This window comes from Blennius ocellaris, assembly GCF_963422515.1.
Source record: "Blennius ocellaris genome assembly, chromosome: 21".
Classification (NCBI taxonomy): domain Eukaryota; kingdom Metazoa; phylum Chordata; class Actinopteri; order Blenniiformes; family Blenniidae; genus Blennius; species Blennius ocellaris.
Genome location: NC_137670.1, coordinates 3,154,504 through 3,174,265, shown reverse-complemented (window position 1 = coordinate 3,174,265; position 19,762 = coordinate 3,154,504). Strand labels below are relative to the sequence as shown.

Genomic DNA, 19,762 nt, shown 5'->3' with positions numbered 1-19,762 from the left:
CGCCGGGAGCGCCCGGATCCGCTTACAATGCTGAAATAAAGACCGCGGATTAAATGGGTTGATTCCGCTCAGGTGGAACCGACGGCGCACAGCAGGAATATAGAAAAACTGGAAGCTTTCAGGAAAAGGGTTTGTTTCTTTTTGGGTTTTTTTTAGCAGATTTTCAACAGAGCTTCCAAAAGGCCTTCAAACAGAAAGAGCTTTAAATTGTCGATATTCCCTCGCAAACGGAGACGCTTCACACGACAAAAGTCACGAAACCGACACCGCCGCCGAATAACACCCCGCTCACACAATTTAAAAGACACTTTTATTTGGTACATTTCATTTTGAGAACACCACTTTTTCTTGCAAACGTCTCTGGAGACGCGAGGGGGTCGGAACCTCGGGAGTTGAATCTACGAGGACTGGAGGGACGTCAGAGACGTCGCATCCGGTGGGAAAAAAGAGCAACTTGATCCTGCAAATTCAACACCTCCTCATTTCTTATGGTCGAATTCTGTTTCCTAAAGGTTTTTATGAGCGAGAAGTGGATTCATAGTCAAACGGAATCTTCCCAGTTTGTTACTTTTAGCATTTTATATAATATCTAGTCCACTTAATGAAATATTTAATATTGTGTGTGCTGCTTATTCTTTGTATCAAGATTTCCTCTAAAAAAATAAAAAAAAATAAAAAAATCTAAATAAAGTGGAGCGCTCTGGCGCCCCCTAGGGGAGGCCGGAATATTTGTCCCTATGAATAATACAAACTTATGTTGTATCATAGCAACGGAAAGACTCATTATTCACCCTCAGAACGAGGAATAACTTGATTTTCACTAAACTTGTGTTCGTACCTCCAGTCAGAATCATTAAAGGGGATTAAACTCTCCAACACGGCTAAATCAGCACAAGAGAGGCGACGCTTGTGAAAAAAATACTGCGTCTTGGGTAATTAGAAATTTATGATCAAACCGTCCGACGAAAACAAAGACAAACGGAGAAAATAAACGTCAAGTTGTTTTAGGCTGCTGAGATTAATGGCTGATTTAAAAAAAAAAAAAAAAAAAAAAATTATAAAAAAAGCTTTGAATAAGTGAAAGAACCAACATTTATTAACCGTTTCCTCTTCGCATGATCAGTCCTGTTAAATCGACAGTGATTTGTAATATATTCAGGCTACTTCTGGCTACTGAGATTAACGATGTCCGTGAACTCCCAGCGCTGATGCTTCTAGCGTCTCGTGCGTGGAAAAGGGACGTCATTTCCGAAATGTTGCCGCGTGATCGCAAACCTTTTCTGAAACTTCCCTGCTCTTGACGGATTTCAGTCCCTCGTCAATTACGATTGTTGTATTAGTTTTTAACTTAAGAAATGGCATTGTAGTGTTCTTATTGAATTAGCTGAGCATGAATTAATGCAAATAATTAAGGGAAACTAAGTGAAAGACTCTACCGGGTGTTCAGCCTGAATATCGTGACACAACCATGCAGGAGTTGATTAAAACAGAACATACACGTGCATTCATTCCACACTAAAACTGCCGAGTCATCGGGATGAGGAGAGACGTCCGATCTCGATTTAATCCATGCATCTAATTTTAACGTCGCTCCGTCTTTAGAATCACTTTCTCACGCTTTCAATTTGGTTAAAAACTAAAAGATCTGGAAGGTTGTTTTTTTTTTTAATTTAATGAACAATGAGCCCAGATCCAATATTTACATAGGAAAATCAACAATTATCTTCCAGTACTTGAACGCATCCTTCAACAAACTGCTTTTGGTTTTCTAGTCCGCCAACGGTTCTCGTCTCGTTCTGTCAGTTTAACGAAAGAAACAAAACCCTCCTGATATGTCAGATGTCCTGTTTGGATTCGAGGCTCCAGCGGGTTAATTAAAAACATCAACTCTCTCTAGTCTAATGTTTTTAAAAAGGTAAATTGTCATTATTTAAGGATTGCTAAGGTTCCTTTACAGGTCTCACGTGTTGGATTGCATTAAACTTCATGTTTCTAAGGACCGAGGTCTGATCAGCCGCCTTTCACCTCGTGTGTTCTGTACAGAGCCCGGAAGGGTCAGTGCACACACACACACGTATATACGCACACACACACACATATATACGCACACACACTCTCTCTCGGGGCCGTCAGAGCTACAAACCGGGACAAGAGGTGTCCAAACATGGAAATGGTCAGATAAAAATAAAAGCTGCTTAACTTCCCAGTTTTGGCCCCGGAGTAGAGCGGGGGTGGTGTGGTGGGGGGGGGTTGGGGTGTTTAAATATAAACGGCTGTGGTTTGTCCTGTCTGGCCTCCGCAGAGCTTCACAAGTCGCTCGACTGTTCCACTACAGTCCGGTCGCTCTCCCAGACAAACCTCAAGAAAAGAGGAATCTGCCCACGGGAGGGAGGGAGGGAGGGAGGGAGGGAGGGAGGCCGGGTAAACACTGCAGCGTGTCATTATGTACAAAATAGATTTTGATGACTGCCTCGGTGTTTCCAACCCCCCCTCATGACACCTGTCACATCAGCGCTGCAGAGATCCTCCCCGTGGTTCTGTATCCTGTATTATAGTCTGGATCTGGATCCGAATCAAGAGGCCCGATGCTTTGTGTGCAGGGGGAGGTGGAAGGGGGCGGGGCTATCCTCTTCCGCCTTGTCAGTACTTATTAATCCCGAAGATCCTCACGCCGTGCAGCTGCGGCAGCTTGGGGATGAGCACAGTGAGCAGGGAGACGGTGTTCACCACAAAGTGGGCTCGGTCGTATTTGGTGTAGAAGCTGGTTAATATGTACCTGCGTCGGCGGGAGAGAAGAGGAGAGGTCAGGGTTACGGGACGGGAGGCAAGGCAGAGCAAAGACGGCGACGGGTCCTCGTGAAGTAAACACAACGTCGAGAGAGAGAAAAAAAAATATCGGGCACTTTTTCACGTCTCGTCCTCCAAACAACGTTGGATCCCAATTATGAATCCCAGCAAACAGTTTCCACTGGCTGAAGGCGCTCCGCTCCCGCTATTGTGTAGCGCAGCCTTGAAAACCTGCAAATCAACTCCGACTTACAATCAAACAGTGGGGCGACCGCTCTTTTGCCGTTGCTGCTCCCAGACGGTGGAACAAACCCCCCCCCGACATTCGCACCACCACCGATCTCGGCCTTTTTAAATCAAAGCTGAAAACCCTTTTTTTTTAGCTTTTCTTTTAACTCTGTCTCGGGCAGTGTGTTGATCCTGTATGCTCTGTCTTTTTTTTATGAATTTCTGGAAGCTTCCACCAACCTGCAGCACCGTCGCTCCTCCCACAGTCAGCACCTGTGTTTTATGTATTGTTTTTATGTATTATTCTTGTATTTCTTAATGTATTTTTATAGCTTTGTTGTAAAGCACTGGGTTACCGTAAAGGGCTATACGAATACAATTTGATTTGATTTGAATTAAAAAGCTTAAAAGTCAAATAATGACCCAAGAACGTATTAAAAAGGAATTCCCACAGTGCCTGAGATCAATAACGGCAATGTTGATTTGACACAAACAGCTTTAAGAAGACGACGTCCCCCCCCGGGGAGGACAGTCTGGGAATGAGGAAACGCACATCCTCGTTCTCTGCAGAGCAAAGTGTGAGCAGGTAACGAGAACAGAGGCTCCCAGGGGGACTTTCGGTCCGACGTGGAGCCGAGAGGAACGACGCAGAGAACCTTTTTTTTTTAAAAAAGCAGCGAAGAAGCAGTTCAACCGTCGCTGCTGCCGAGTCGGCGCATGGGCCCCGGGGAGTTAATAAGGAGAAATGAAAATCCGACCTCCAAAACACTCCGGCTGTCGCTTCTAGGGACATTTTTTTATGCTAACTGGTCGAAGGGTAAAATGTTAAAACGCGGCAATCTGTGGAGAAAATAGCCGATAAACGGCGCTATTTCCTCTGCTGGGCGGAGCTTCTGACAATAATAGAGTGACATCACGAGTTGTGCACACGCCCAAGTTGTGTTTACATTATGGAGGATCAGAGTTTTGACCACGAAGAGGCTGAATTTAACCATATTTCATCATCATGGTCATTTCAAACCCAGTGATTGATGAAGAAGACACAGAAGGTGACCCCGTCTGGAACATGTTTGAGGAAGCAGAAGACGCTTCGTCCTCGTCTCCTCGCCTCAGCAGCCGCCAGTTTTCACCTTTGAGGCGTCCTGACATTTGGCAGAACGACCGGCTTCCTGGATCACGTCGAAGCGCTTTTCCCACTGCGCGGAATCACCGAAGATGAGTCCAGGTATTACTTGATCGTCTACTAGCCGCCCGAGCTAGCGGCTAGCCACTCCCGCCGCCCGTGCTCCTTTTCTCCTCTCTGGTCTCTTCCAGGCTCAATCTTTCGTCAAGGCTCATAAAACACCGACTACAACTTCTTAAAACTTGGATATTAAAGAGGGAAACAAGCCCATATAAACACAACAGATCGAGATCTGCACAACTCTTGACGTCACGCTCACAAAAAAGGATTCCCTCGACTTCCTCGGCTGGAGATTTAAAATTCAAATAACTTTGTTATGCGAGAACAGTGGTGGGGCAGAGTCGGAGGAACCTTAGAAGTAGTACTCCAACTATCGTTTTTTTGCAAAGTAGTATTTTACATTTCACTAGGCCTTTAAAGTGGAAATGTAAAACCTCTGTTTCGAGGGCCCGTCTCCTGGTTGACAGCCTGCTGTGGTTAAATTACTCTGCACATGTGCGAGTAGATGGACAATAACAAACATGGCGGCTTCTGGAGTGTAAACACGTTTATATTCGGACTTTATCGTTGAGTCGCTGTAAAAGCAGTCAATTCCTCGTCTGTCCATCCAAATATTCACATGCTCCCATTGTTAATGTCATAACGTGTCGCTTTCTGCTGCAGGTGCATGCGGCTTTATAACGTAAACAACCAACAGCGCCATCTCGTGGCCTGGCATGCTAACTACATCATTTTCAGTGTGAAACTTTTCTAAAATGAGAAAATAAAAAAGGATGCCACAGTTAAACATTCGCACTATTGGTTTTTCCTCCCCACCGTCTCCTCGTCTTGCTCGTGTGGAATAGATGCTTTTGTTTTTTTCCCTTGCCTTGTTGTATTTGGCACTAAAGAAATGAAACGAGACTGAACAAAACAAGACATTCCTCACCGTTCTACTTATGGAAAATCGGTACATCCAGTGCTTTCTACTCATGCTCCACCTGAAAACACACGTCCTCAACACGCCGTGGTCGTGACGGATGGAATCTTAAAAAGTTCGAACGGATCGGTTTTCGGGAGGTGAATGCAAAGTGCCGCGCGGCAGATGCACTCGCACCGTGTGGGTCTTCGTTAATTCAACCACACGCGTCACGGCGGCATCTCGGCAAGGCGCCGGGGTCGTAAAAGACCGAAAGGCGTCCGGTCCTGTTGAAGAGAGCCGGACGGCAGCAGATGGAAACCTGCGCGTGCAGCCTCATTATGAAGGAGGCAGGTAGGAGCAGCAGATGGTGGCGTACATTCTCCGACCTCCACGATCTGTTTAGCTCATTCAATCTGCAGTGTATGATGCTGGAACGCTCACTTTGACAGCCTGCACCGGTGTCCACTGGCCATCGCCACACACACACACACACACATACACACACACACACACACACACGACACTGTGCACACTCAGCATAGCGTTTCTGGCTATTCATTTGGTGTTGGTGCGCCGCCGCTCTGCCCAGGGCGGACCCTGCCCTTTGCCCAATATGAACTTGGAAGTGATCCAGTTCCCTGCAACCCTTGGATAAAGTGTGCACGGATGAACGGCTTTAAAAAAACAAAAAACAAACATTTAAACCAGGGTTTAAATGTTGCTTTTAACACTTAGAACAAGTGTTAAGAGCAACATTTAAACCCTGGTTGACCCGGTTCATATGATACATCCCAACCAGTTGCTCTCTGGATGGAAGAGTTCATTCAGCTGCTCCTTTTTAAAAAAAAAAAAAAAACGAGGTCGACACGGCAAATTACCGCATTGTGCACCAAAGATTTGACTATTTTTCACGCTAGTTTTTTCTCCTTGAACCCGGTTCAACTCACTCAGGGTCACAGTCAAGCTTTGAGGAGAACGTTTCACACACAAATCACTGCTGTTGATTATATTCTGCCCTATAATAATAATAATAATAATATATAATCGTAACACTCTCGCATCCATCCAGTATAAATATATGTCCATATTTTCACAAAACCAAACAATTACAGTGGAAAAATGACGACGATCTCAACACAAAGTCAATTTTAATGAAACCGTCGGATGCTAAATGCAGTGAAAATGCTCATTTGCGTTACGAGCTCGTTAGCTGTCGTGCTGATATCTCAGGTTGAGGCTCAGTGCCGTGTCGTGGCGCTACTCTTTTTATTAAAAGAAATATTTTAAAAACAAGCAAAAATCTATGTTTTTCTTTAGTAATTTTCTGCATTTTCTTGGTTGTTTGGCTGGATTGGATCCACTTCAGGCCGGTTTTTTGGCCCCTGGTCAACAATGTCCATCTCTTGAGACGGCGTGTCTGAGTGTGTGTGTGTGTGTGTGAGTGTGTAAACAGAGCTACTCACAGCACGATGGGTGTGATGGTGAGGAACTTGCGCGAGGCGGTAAACTGCACGCCGTAGTCCATCTGCTCCCAGTGCGTCAGGAGGCGGGCCTTGCCCTGATCCGGGGTCTCGAAGGGCGTCCCTTTGACCGTGTGAAGCAGGAGATACATGCACTGCAAGCATGCAAAAGAGAGCCAGTTGGGTTTTTTCCACGCAGAGGATTCCCAAAAGCTTTGCATTTGCAGGATTTGGAGTTTTGTTGCAAGATGAAACATCCAAACTATTAAACACACTGGTTTCAGCATAGATATTAAAACACTAAAAGTCTCACGGCGCCGCCATCTTGGCGAGGTCACCCGCTCGTGCTAAACATGAAGATCCCAGGCTAGAAAATCCACAAAAACATTCGGAGCTCGCTTGCTTGTCTACGTAGCAACCACAAAAAAATACTTCATTTTTAAGCGGCGATGAAGCTCTATCCTTCGGAAACCTCATGGAAAAATTAATGGGAGAGCAAAAAAAAGTCTTCTACGAGATAAAGCTTTACTTCAGCTTTATAATTAGGTATTTATGTATTTTTTTAATCATTTATATATATATTTTGGGGTATTTTTGTGGATTTTCTAGCCTGGGATCTATGTTTTAGATTTATGTAGCATGAGCGGGTGACCTCCCCAAGATGGCGGCACCATAGGAACGTTGCGCTGATGGGCGATGTGGCATCTCGTGTTTATATCTATGGCTTTCAGGGCCAAGAGGTCAAAGTCGGTGATGCGGAGGTTAACAGCGGTGAAGCAGGTGGGAAACGTCGCGGGAACAACTTTTTTGACCAAACTCCATGAGTAAGAGCGTTTACCTGCAGCTACCTGCAGCTGCCTGCAGCTACCTTTAGCTACCTGTAGCTACCTGCAGCTACCTGCAGCTACCTGTAGCTACCTGCAGCTACCTGCAGCTACCTGCAGCTACCTGCAGCTACCTGCAGCTACCTCCACTGACGGAGGCGACTCGTTGGGCGCCACTCACCAGGTTGTGGATGAGGTTGGTGAGCGTCCAGACGACGGGCACGCTGGCGAAGGGGATGCTGAGCAGGATGACGTGCAGGAGGCCGATGCCCAGGATGTACGACAGCCACATGCCCCTGCTGTTCATCACCCGGGTGTTGGGGTTCACCTCGCTGTGAGCCGTGCCCACGTTCATGACGGCGACGCCTCAACGCGATCTCTGCGCGACCATCTGGCTGCAGGGGAAAAAAAACGGAAGGGGAGAGATCTGTAGCTGAAGATTCACAAACTGTAAAAGGTTGTAGAGCAAGCAGTGTGTGTTGTACTTGACTTAATCGGGCACAGACAACATTTGATTTAAACAGGAAGCACCAGACATCAGCTATAATTCAAGTTGTTAATTTAAAACTGAAACAACATCCTCTTTCCATAAACTAGCTGATCATAACGTGACACATTTTGTCACGGAATCTGGAAAAATCAACCATTTCCTACAGGAAAACACAACAATTTCTACAAAAAGGCAAATCATCATCATGTTTTTCACCATTTTTAACGTCAATTATTTCCTTAAACTACAAGATAAAATCATGCTATATGATGTGTGTCAAGAAGGTTTAACTACATCTTAAAGATGAACCTGAACTGAAGATGCAACAGTTTGAAGTAAAGCTCCGCATGTATGACGAGGTTTTCATGTCAAAATTTAAAGCGTTTTGAAAACAGCCTCACGAGTAAAACGTTTTCTTTTTAAAGAGTCTCTCAGATTTTCTCAAATCAGTTTCTAAATCAAGACAAAGAGAAAACAGGAATATAAAGGGTGAAAAGCAACGGAAGATTTCAACTAATAACCGCATTGTTTTTAAACTAGTTTCTTATGATCAGATAAAAACTGTTTGGTTCCCAACGGGATCATTAAAATCCATTTATGTTGTTGTTGTGTTTCTGGATAAGTGGTCTGTAAATGTTTTACGGTGACGAGTTTGTTTTGTGTCTGGAGCTGAAAAAGTTTGTGAATTCCTGGGTTAGGAGGCATCATCCTTTCTCCGCTGCACTAATTACTGTTTATGTAAAAACTAAAAAGCTATTGTCTCACACACGCTCTTCCTTGTCAGGTGTGTGTACATCACATTACATGTTCTCACAAATTTCTGCGTTAAGATTTTATATAACAGACTTCCTGCGACCTTTCTGGGTATGTAATCATGTCTTGCTAAATCTTGCACACACACAAAAAAGTCTAATCTAAAATGAACTATGTTTATATCCATTATGGATATAATACTGCATAAGCATCCTTTCTGGGTATCTGGTCTTTGTACTATAAGAATGACAGGTTTTTTTTGTCACTTTACTGTATGAATCTTGACGTTATGTCAATGTAAACACTGTTATCATCACCTCGAAGTAACAAAAGTGATTTATTTAAAACCATGTGAGCAATCCAGCTGCCTAGACTGAAAGCAACTCAGGATCAGTTCCACTTCAATGGAAAGTATTTTCCATTCGTTTCTGCAGCTGTAAGTTAAAATAAAACTAAACTGAAGTGGAACTGAGGTTTGATCAGACGAGTGGAGGAATGTTTACAGGTTTGAGCTTCGACTCGCGCGAGCTGATTGACGCGAGTAAACAATTGCAGCCCATTGCAACACGCTGTTTTCCCCAACTTGCGAGCCCCCGGAGGTCGCCGGCGCACGAACGACCACCGGCAGAGGTGGAAACACGGAAACACATGTCAATTCTAGCAGAGTAAATAAATCATTTCACTCACTGCGGAGGAAAAATGGCTTCAACTCCCGACCTGTGCGCTCCGTTATCACACTTCGCGTTGCCGGCGCGTCCTCGCCTGTCGCGGGGACCCTCGAAGGGAGGCTCCGTCCGCCCCCCGCGGTATCCTCCGGAGGCTCCGGGCGGGCTGCTCCGCGGCTCCGCGGCGCTGCCGAGCTGCTCCGCGGCTCTGGGGAGACCCTCGGTCCGCGGGAGACGCTCCTCCGACAGCCGGGACAACTCGGCACGGCCCGCCGCGTGACGTCACACACACGCTCCGTTACACCGCCGCCTATTTCAACAGCCCCCCCCCCCACCCTGCCACGCTGCGCGCTGATTGGCTGCTCCGCGTCACGTGGCACACACTGGCCAATCGGCGCGCAGTGCGTTGGACAAGCGACGTCTCCTGACGTCAGACGGCAGGCGGGATGAAATGACGTGATTGACAGCTGGAGGTTTATTGGAGTAAAAAGCCACACTTTTTACTTTAATGCCAAACGTATTCGTTAATAAGCAAAATTTCTTGTATATAATGTATATATTATGTCTATATAACGCCCAAGTTGTATATATAATATATACAACTTGGGCATGCTAAGGAGATATAAAAAAATGTTTTTTTTAATGTGGATAACGGCATTCGTTTAATCTAGTAGAATTAGTTTTGGGATACTGTCACTGTATGGAAAGGATGTAGGGATAAATATTCTCTATCGTCGCACAGACAAACCAGCCACAATTGCAATATTTGAATACTTCTTAACACAAACAGACAATCAGCCAATCACATTGCAGGAGCTCAATGTAATCAGCCAAAAGATGAAGGTATGTAATGTTTTGGATGGTGTGTATGTGCAGTATTCAGCGAGTGTGACACATTTCACACGTCCACTCATAAAGAATAAGAATACCTCGTGCCTTGGTGTCCTTTTTTTAGTAGCTATAATACAAAGGGAAATGCATCAACTCTTTTTTTTTTTTCTCACCACACAAGCGCGGGTTTGCCCAAAGTATCAGTATCTCTGCTCTGGCTATACTTGGCGTCAGATCAGAAGGAACGACTGTAGCGTCCAATATGAAGTTACATCGCTCAGTGCCTGCACACTATTGGAAGCATTTCGGGAGTCATCGTTTTGCCCGAGGACACTTTGACCCGTTGACAGGATGAGGCGGGGATCAATTTCCCAAGATGACCTTCTGTGCCAGCTGACAAACAGCTGTGGGTGATTGTCTCTCTCTCTCTCTCTCTCCCTCTCTCTCTCTTTCTGTTAACCTTGAGATGCATGAGCTACCTGCCCATGATTTACTTACTGCCTCACATCCAATATCAAACAGAGAGGCTCCATCCAACTTTAAGTTAAATAAAAGTAGGTATACAAGATGGATGGAAGCGCGAATGAATGGACGACCACAACTGAGCAGCTCAATGAGGTTCCTGAGGTTTCGTCGACAGTCACTCAAAATTTCAACTCCCAATTAATTTACGTTCAAAGGCTTTAAGCGAAGTAAGAGAATGGGCATCCAGCGTCTCGGTGAAAGTGAGCAGAAACATACTGTGGTTTGAAACAACCACAGAGAAGACGCTCACTGGTGAAGGTTAAAGAAATGGGATTGTGTGGTTGGACTGTATGGACACTGTGGTCTGAAACGCCGAGCTGCACTGCACTCCGGCTTCAAATGGAAACATGGGAGGCTTATGCCGTTCAGCTGCATCAAAATATTCACAATTAAATTAAATCGAATGGCATTTAAAAGCCGAGTATGGGTTTCATGTATTATACGATTATTGCGATTAAACATTGGGGTCTTTAGGTGAGACAGTTATGGAATTTAATATAAAACACAAGAATATAAGTCATCTGTTTTTGTTTTCAATCAATTTTCTTTAAAGATTTATTCATTTGCTTGGCGGTTTGCCCGGATTGGAGCCTCTCGTTTGCCCACATTCCTTATGTTTGACACCCCTGCTACAGAAGAATATAGCGTACATGAGACAACGCCTCACACAAACGTTGAGACATCATTTTTAAAGAGTATAAAGATGAAGGGGTGTGAGTAAATGTGCCTACATGCTGTGTATTTCTATATGTGTGAATACATTTCCATGCATGTAAATTGTATATGTGTATACTTATTTATTTACGTATGTATGTAATTCTGTATTGCATATATTTTTTTATTAAAGTAATTTATTGATTCATTTTCATCAGATAATTTGTCTAAATATAATAGTTGGAATAAGTTTCAATGAATTGAACATTGAAGAATACTAAAGAAAATTATATATTCTTTAATAAGTCATACTTGTTCCCACAGTATATTGTTCTGCTGTAATTATTCACTGTTTGTGTGGTGAAATATCTTATCTGATGTGCACTATTCATAATAAACGTTGGCGCGAACACAGTGAAGCGTGCTTGCTGTGCACGCTTTGTGTGTGTGTGTGTGTGTGGGGGGGGGGGAGCTCGCTGGCGGCCATCAAAATGACTGATGGGGCCGATACTGCGGTCCCAAAATCAAAGATCAACCGTGTCATGTTCAGGATCCTCAGATAAGCCCAAGCACTAGCTTAGGCCCGGGGGTAGCTGGAGGCCGGCGGGGGTCAGCAGTGTTCTGCTTGCATGCGATGTTACGCGACACCCACTGTTTCTCAGGGCACCCGCGGTGACGAGAGGCATCAAACAGGTCGGGCCGGCTGACACGGCGCTGTCTCATGTGCCCGTAGCCTTGGGTGCTCGCTCGCGTTAGCTACAGTGTGTGTAAACCTAGAGCCCGATTCAACGCGACTGAATGGATGGCGGAGCCGTGAGATCATTTCTGGCGCCGGGACGATGAGCGAACGCCTCGGAAAGACGAGAAAACCGTGACGCCGGCATGTGATTTAGATTCAACACCCCCCCCCCGCCATCTGGACACGCGTGGTACTACAAGACACGTCTGAGGCTCCGTTTACGCAAACACCAGTGCGCTTCTTTCTGCTCATCCAGTTGTAAACAAACATGGCGGACCCGTAGTGGTTTGACTCGCGGCCCGTATTCTCGTTTTATCGTCCATATCAGCAGTTTTATAGTTGAGCATGTGATGCATCATCTTTTCTTCACGTTTATAGCGTATCGTCCATTTTTCATTACAAAACCAAGCAACAGCGCCCTCCCATGGCCCGGCATACTAACTACACCGTTGTCTGTGTGTCCACTGCTGCAGTGTAAACACACTGCCTTTTTTTTTTTTTTAACAGATTAGGTGTCGTCATTTATCACAATCAAAATTCTTTGGAATTACTCTTTTTTTTTATTATTATTTCTATTAGATGCTATTTATTGACCTACTTTGACAAATGTACTTTCAGGTTTTAAGATCAGCGGTTTTCCTCCGACATGACACGACCACACACTTGTCTGAATTACTGCGCTTCTTGTGCCTCGGACTTCTGACGATGCGAAGTTTCATGTTAAATGTTGAAAACAGACGCGGAGCGCACGAAGCTGCTTCTGGTGGAAAGACAAAGTTTGTGTAGAGAGGCCACAGACCGCACGGCGGTGCAGCCGCGTCGGCTGGAAATTAGAGGTTAAGTACGCCAATTAGCATCACTTAGCATGAACTTAGCATCCATTTAGTGTCCTTTTACCAAAATGAAAAACCAATCGTCGATCAGCGAATCGCCATCTGGCCGAGTGGAGAATTTGTAGTCAACATTTAGTTCTTTCGACATTTCTAAACTTTTGGGAGAACTGGAGAAAAGGATCTGACCAAGAAAACCCGATATTTGATGTTGATATCAACGCAATCCTCACACCTAAATCACATGCACTGCTTTGGTGCGGTTAGCATCACCGCCTCGCAGCGAGACGTTCCCCAGTTTGAATCCAGTAAGCAGAGCTTTTCTTTTCCGAGTTTGAATGTTTTCTCTCCGTTTCTTCCAGAAAACAAGCATTTGGGGCAAATCAGCCTGTAGGAGTGAATGTTAAGCGCCGTTTACGCAACGTTTCTAGTGAAAATGCATCGTTTTCGCGGTTTCGTTTCAGAAAAGCAACATTCTGAAGGTGATGTAGTGAGCCTGCCGGGCCACGAGTTTGTGCTTTTGGTTGTTCTTGTAATAAAAATCACACACACACATATGCAGGAGTAAACAGGTATTCATATGGACGGATGGCAAACTGGATGATATTACAAGTGACTCAACTATAAGACTGAGAATATGGACTGGGAGTCGTTCCACTCTGAGCTAATCTTTAATCAATAACTGTAATTTTGAGTAGAAACTACATGAAAATAATAATAAATCAACACGCTTTAAATTATCCAGCTCGTATCGAGCCGTCAGCCGCAGGCTGTGTTTACGTGTGATATTTTACCACCCGTGCGACACAAAGTGGATATCAGATGATTTTCTGTAAGACAACTTTGGGGTTATCGTGAAGGGTGATAAATACCAAACCTTGGAAATCCTGCGGTGGGATCACTTTCTATGAAACCACACGCTTATATATGTTCCTCTGTAATCTCCATTTCTCCAGACTTTGGCTTCTGCCCACGGGTCATTTAGCGAAGCCTTTCAGACGTAATGTGATTCCATTAGTGGGACTTCTGCCAATAAAAAGAGCTTTTAATGAGGAGATGCATTTCATAGCTGAGTGTCAGCATTTAGCTGTGAGGCGATATTTTCTCGACATTAAAAACAGTATTTATTCTGCACTCCAGCAGACGAGTCATAAATCAGGATCTGATTATCAAATGCATTTACAAATATTAAACAAATATGCCCCTACAGCGAACTGCGAGGAGAAGGACTGAACAAAATCACAATGAAAGTCCGAACCCAGAACCATGATAAAGCTTAAATTAGTAATAGTAAATAGCCTAATTGATTCACACTGGCTTATTCACGTTCCATTGTACTATATCTATTTGATCTTTTTTACCTCCATGCTGAAGTAGAGTTGTGACACATATTTTAGGTCATGTGATCACAGTTAAAGACTACAAACACGTTTTTAATACCGGCGAGTCGAGGTGAGCATGGACCGAATGAATACGTGAGGATCAAAGGCCCGTTTCTGCTTTGAAGAAATCTTGATTCTCACTCTTGATTCTCGTCATACAGACTCCACTGTGGCGACGCATCAGACCGACAACAACCAACATCCTGTCCCGCACGTTTTCAATGTCGCCCTGCTCCAGTGCGTCTCGATTCAAACAAGTGCGTTTCCTGTGAGATTACAATCAGCGACAGACGTGATTTTCGTGTTTACTACAACCACTGATGCAGGCATACGTGCCAAGGCCCTGACTGGACGACTGCACAGTGAACGACACATCAGCAACGTCAGACACCAGTTGGAAATCACTATTGTGCACAACAATCACTGCATCATGCTCCTGCAAACAGTGAAATACTCTGAAATAGTTATTTTTGACGCATACCACCTTTATTTCTCAAAGACACGGCGTCTATTTGTGACGTCACCTTTGACTGTGCCGACTGACCAAACAAAGAAATGCTCATGACTCGCGGCTTTATGTTTTATCCTCCAGGTTTGTATGAAAAAGGATAAAAAGTGACTGGATTTCATTGGCAATTTGTCAGTAATCAGTGTCTTTTGACTGCGGGAGGCCAGCAGATGTCACCATCAACACACTGTGAACCTGCTGCCACCCTCCTGAAACCTGAAGCTCCAGCAGTCATCGACCTAATGCAGGAGCAGCCACCGGCACATATAGAACACTACAGTCCAGCTTATATACACTTTTTCACTCTTTATTTTTTTTTGCCACTGTTCTGCCAAGAAGTCCAGGTTAAGATAATATTAGTTAAACTTCTCCGACGTGAGAATCAATCGTTTCTCTCTCTCTCTCTTTTTTTTTTAGAAACCGTCACAGATTATAAAGTCACTTTGTTGTTATTATCGTATACTTTTAAAGATGTGAGCAAGAAATACCTCACAGCCAAAGTAAAAATGGGGCAGCTGGAGTTTGTGTATCTATTTCTGAATCAATACGCGGTATTATATCATTTATTAAAAACCCACCAGCTTAGCAACATTTCTATTAATTCTATTCTATCAATCCAAACTGTAGATTGTGATTTATTGAGGTTTTCGACATTGTGCCAATGAAGCCAAAAGAGAAATCGCCGATAAGACTTAACATTGCAAAGTATTAAAAATCTCCTTAAACTGCATTGTTTATCTAATGGAAATCTCCGCGTTTGAAAACATTCGTGTTGCGGAGGTCAATGGCGTTGGCTTGTAACGGCCCGTGGGTTGTTGACGGCGGTGACACGGCGGGGGCAATAAGAGGGGTGGACTTGTGACCCGGGCGGGCTTGGATGATAGCCCCGCTGGAAAAGGCTGACGCAGGGGAGTCCATTATTGCCCCTGGAGGAAGCTGAGGATTAGAACACCAAAGAATTTCAATAAAAGAAGTGTCTGTTTGGGGGTCGGGGAGGGGCAGAAGGATGGTGAAGGTGGCGGGGTGGTGGGGGTGGTGGTGGGGGGGGTCCCCTCATTGTCCCAACAGTGATTGAGAGCAAGAGGAGGGGAGTGGGACGTTCATTGTGTTCGCAGCTTCTCTGAAGAAGGTGGTTATTAGGGGGGATGGCTAAGGAGGGGTGAGGGATGGGGAAGGCTGTTGACTCTTCATCTTGTGTGAACAAAGTCTCTGGCACGTAGCCGTCCTCTGTCCCGGAGTCCCCCTTGTTTACGAGTGCCATGAATTCTGGTCCCCTCTCGGCGGGGACCCCCACCGACTCCAACCTGCACCGCGGCACATTGTGGGGCTTAAGTGCCCTTTAATTAGGCCGCCTCGGTGTCCGGCTGAAGACCGCTGAGGGTTTGGGATCTTCCCTGTGGGACCTCGCTGAGCCGCTCACACACACACACACACACACCAATAGAGCGCTCCTCCATCAAGTGTTTGCTGCTCTAATGAAAAAGATTTATCTAGGGGGGGGCGAGGGCTCGGCTCAGCTTTGTCCGCCGTCTCAAAAAGCCCCGACAAAGGCCGTGATATTATCTTTAACACTGTTCCACTTCCAGGACACATTAGCAGGGAGATGAGGCGGCAGTCTCTCAGCCCCCAAGTGGCACCGGGCTGCCAGAAGTCTGCAGACGCACCGCGGAGGGGGAAAAAAAAAAAAAAAAAGGGACACCGTTAACTTCCTCTGCCGCAGAGGCTTTTTCTAGAACCCGCCGGGTAATAATTAATCTGGGAAGACAAAACAGTTTCCGTTTCGTTTCCATGAATTCTCATTGTCGTCGGAGCCACAAGTCATTGTGACGGCGGGAAGGAGGGAGGGAGGGAGGGAGGGAGGGAGGGAGGGAGGCGAGCGGCAAGCCACTGAGAATTTGACCAAACTACTCCAACCAAATGAGTAATTTCTGGACGCCCCATTGTGCGGCGCTCTGAAAGGAGGGAGGATACAAACACGGGAGCGGAGTGCAGGAAAGTGAAAGGTGGAAGGAATGAGAGGCGCTTGGGGAAAGGATGAAAAGAAGCTTGTGAAGGGAGCAGGGCGGGACGGGGCGTGCTCAGAAACTTTTTCGCTACAGCCCAGTGTGTGTAGATACCCTCCTAATCCTGGTTTTATTGGCTGCCTGTGTCCAGCCATGCTGGTCGGATTGAGTAGAGGGTAGAGAGGTGGAGGGGTGGGGGGGGGAGGGAGGGGGGGGGGGTGAACACATGTCCTTCTTTGTGGTAATACGCTGATTAGGCCTGAGAAAAGAGCCGGACCTGGTTACGGCCTTTCTCAGGTCACCGTAGAAACCGGCCCGGTAGGGGAGCTCAGTGTGGAGCCCCCCCCCCCCTTCTCCCCCCCCCCCTCCTGTGCACCTACAGATTGCAGACCGGCTCTGCTCGACACACCGTCGACCAGCGTTGTTGGGAAAACGGCTCGACGCTGCACTTGCGGCCTCGACCTGGGGAAACGTGGCTTCAGTGTTGTGAAGAGGCCGGACCGCAGACGGGGGGGGGGGCGGGGGGGGGGGTTCCTCGGCTTGAACTCATAAATCAGATCACCGCCACATTCCTCCCACCCGGGCCCTTGGCTTCCAAGCGCTGACGAACGTTTCCCCGCGCCGCGACTGTCATCCCAAAATCCCGGAGCTGAGCTCGGCACATTTGGGGCGATTGGCGTAACGCACGACATTGTTCGTAAGCGAAAACAGACGGGCTTCGTTGTCAGCGCCGCCGTGACAGACCGCATCTCCCCGTCAGGCAAACACAGAGTGTGGAGATTTTTTCACAAGCTGGAGTCGCACGGCGGTATCTATCAATTATTGTCATATATATACCCCCCCCCCCCCCCCCCCCCCCCGCGGACTCTCGCCCCTCCTCTGCAGCAGGGCGGTAGGTCGAGTGCTGCTCAGTCACTGCCTGTTTCCCCATCTTCTTTGTTAAGAGGGACTAAAACACAGGAGGGGCGGGTGACGGGGGCCACTCCACCACTGACCTCCAGACTCTGGTCACTGGGCTCGCTCCCCATGGTGGGCACTCAGCCTCCGCTCTGAAAAGTGCACACTCCCAGCCCCTGCTGAGAACCCCCCCCCCCCCACACACACACAGTCCACCGAACCCACTCATCAAGCGTGGAAAGACGCCCCCCCCCCCCCCCAAAGTAACACACATCACCAAGCACTGACGCTAATATTACATTTAGTCTATGGTAACAGCTGCTTTAAGTAAATACACACAAAAAACTAAAAACTAAACAAAACTGAGGTTTTGGCAACTTCGCCTCATTTTCCAATGTAAAATCTTGAAATATCCCGATTTGACACTGCAAACCAATATAAGGATTGATTCCTGAAAACCAACCAATACGAGTCGATCTAACAAACACCTTGAAATTGTAACGCACACAACTCAAGATGTGGACATTTTTTGGTAGTTTTAGTCATTTTATACAGTCAAAGTTTCGTAAAACGTGAAAGAAAATACTGAAAACTTGTCACACTATTGTGTCCAAGGGGCTCATGGAGCAGTAGAAGTTCTCCATGAGAGTATAAAGTACTGACGCTTCTTTAAGACTTGTGTTACTGAAGACTTCAGAAATCAACCCGGGTTGTTCGTGTTTACAGTCGGTTGCAGTTGACGTGTCCAAACAGAGTTCGTACCAACAACCGCTCATGTGCCACATCTGAGTCACCTGCACTGGGAACAATAATACATTAAGAAACACTGCGCAGGTATTAATATTGCAGAACAATCCTGTAATTATGGGAGTCAAACGCTTTAATTCTTACTTATTTTCATGAAGTAACCAAACTTAAATCCATCAAACATTTATGACTGTGTCCGTTGATGTTTTGGGAGCTTTTGTGCTTTCGTAGAGAACGCTTTTGTTTCTGTAGAGCGAGAGTCCCTTCATCCATTATGGAAATCCGCTTAAGCTCGTATATTACGTTTTTGAAACGATGTAATGAAAAGGCCTATAAATAAAGAGATCGACTGATTTCAACATGGGAAGAAAGGACAAAAAAAAAAAATCAGTGGGGGAAGTGAACAGGCGGGTAAAAAGACGTTGATAAACTTCAATTATTAAAAAACAAACAAACAAACTGGGTGAAGTGAGGTATGAGACATGGGCCGACGGAGCCGCCCGTCGCCGGCTCCGCTCTCGTTTGCCGGCGTTTCCACGAGGAATCGGCCGACGATGCTTTTCGGGACGCGACTTAACTTGATTGTTGTTCCACGCCGGCCGACTTTTGTTTGATCTCGTTCGTATCGTCGGCTTCCGTGTGTGAATTCAAAACTTGCTCCAGTCCGTCACAAGTGTCCCACCCTCTCTCTCTGTCTCTCTCTCTCTCTCTCTCTCTCTCTCTCGCCCGTCACCCCCCCCCCCTCCCACAGCCCATCAGAATGACAATAGTATTGATGTAAAAATGTGTCGCCTTTGGGCCGGCGGAGCATATAACCCCTGCGTGCCTGGCCACAGCCAACCGCCGCCGCACTTTATGGCTTTATTGTGCTCCCTTTTATGTGCTCCCCTGTCGAGGGCGGGGGGGGGGGGGGGGGGGGGGTGCGGACAACAATTTAGAAAATTCACTGTATACGGTGGCTCTGGGATTAATGCGTGTGTTGACGTGTGCGTGCGTGTATGTATGCGTACGTATCCGGATCAATTAGTCAGGGCACAACCTTTAAAAAAAAAAATAAAAAAATCAATATGTCAGCATGTACGGTGTGTGTGTGTGTGAGGGAGTGTGTGTGTGTGTGTGCCCCCCCCCCATGTGGAGACGCTGGCCTGCATCACCTGCCTCCAGACACTTCTCCTTTCTCCGCGATGGTGGATTAAAACAAGTTGGGTAACAACTCTTCTCTACCTTCTTCTTCTTCTTTTTTTTTTTTTTTTTTTCATGTGTCCCTCCCTTTACCTCCCTCTCTCATTTCCCTGCCTCTCTCTTTTCACTCTTCCCCTTTCTTTTCCACATTACCAGGGGGTGGCGTGTGATTG

The 19,762-nt window shown here is 46.0% G+C and overlaps 1 protein-coding gene across 1 annotated transcript; it reads right to left on the bottom strand.

The window, feature by feature from the left end:
- Positions 1-359: 359 nt before the first annotated feature.
- Positions 360-9,536, bottom strand: ormdl3 (ORMDL sphingolipid biosynthesis regulator 3). The gene is made up of 4 exons (XM_080516898.1): positions 9,314-9,536; positions 7,565-7,778; positions 6,563-6,714; positions 360-2,776 (listed from the first exon to the last, which is right to left on the bottom strand). Exons 2-4 carry the CDS (start codon positions 7,736-7,738, stop codon positions 2,641-2,643), a joined length of 462 nt encoding a protein of 153 aa, XP_080373024.1. The 5' UTR covers positions 7,739-7,778; positions 9,314-9,536; the 3' UTR covers positions 360-2,640.
- Between the last annotated feature and the right edge of the window lie 10,226 nt (positions 9,537-19,762).

Excerpts from the sequence above, each read along its gene's own strand:
- ormdl3 (XM_080516898.1), bottom strand. The coding sequence starts at position 7,738 with ATGAACGTGGGCACGGCTCACAGCGAGGTGAACCCCAACACCCGGGTG. Across the intron at positions 6,715-7,564 it reads CCAACCTCATCCACAACCTG|TGCATGTATCTCCTGCTTCA; the intron begins GTGAGTGGCGCC and ends GCATGCTTGCAG. Across the intron at positions 2,777-6,562 it reads ACCATCACACCCATCGTGCT|GTACATATTAACCAGCTTCT; the intron begins GTGAGTAGCTCT and ends CCGCCGACGCAG.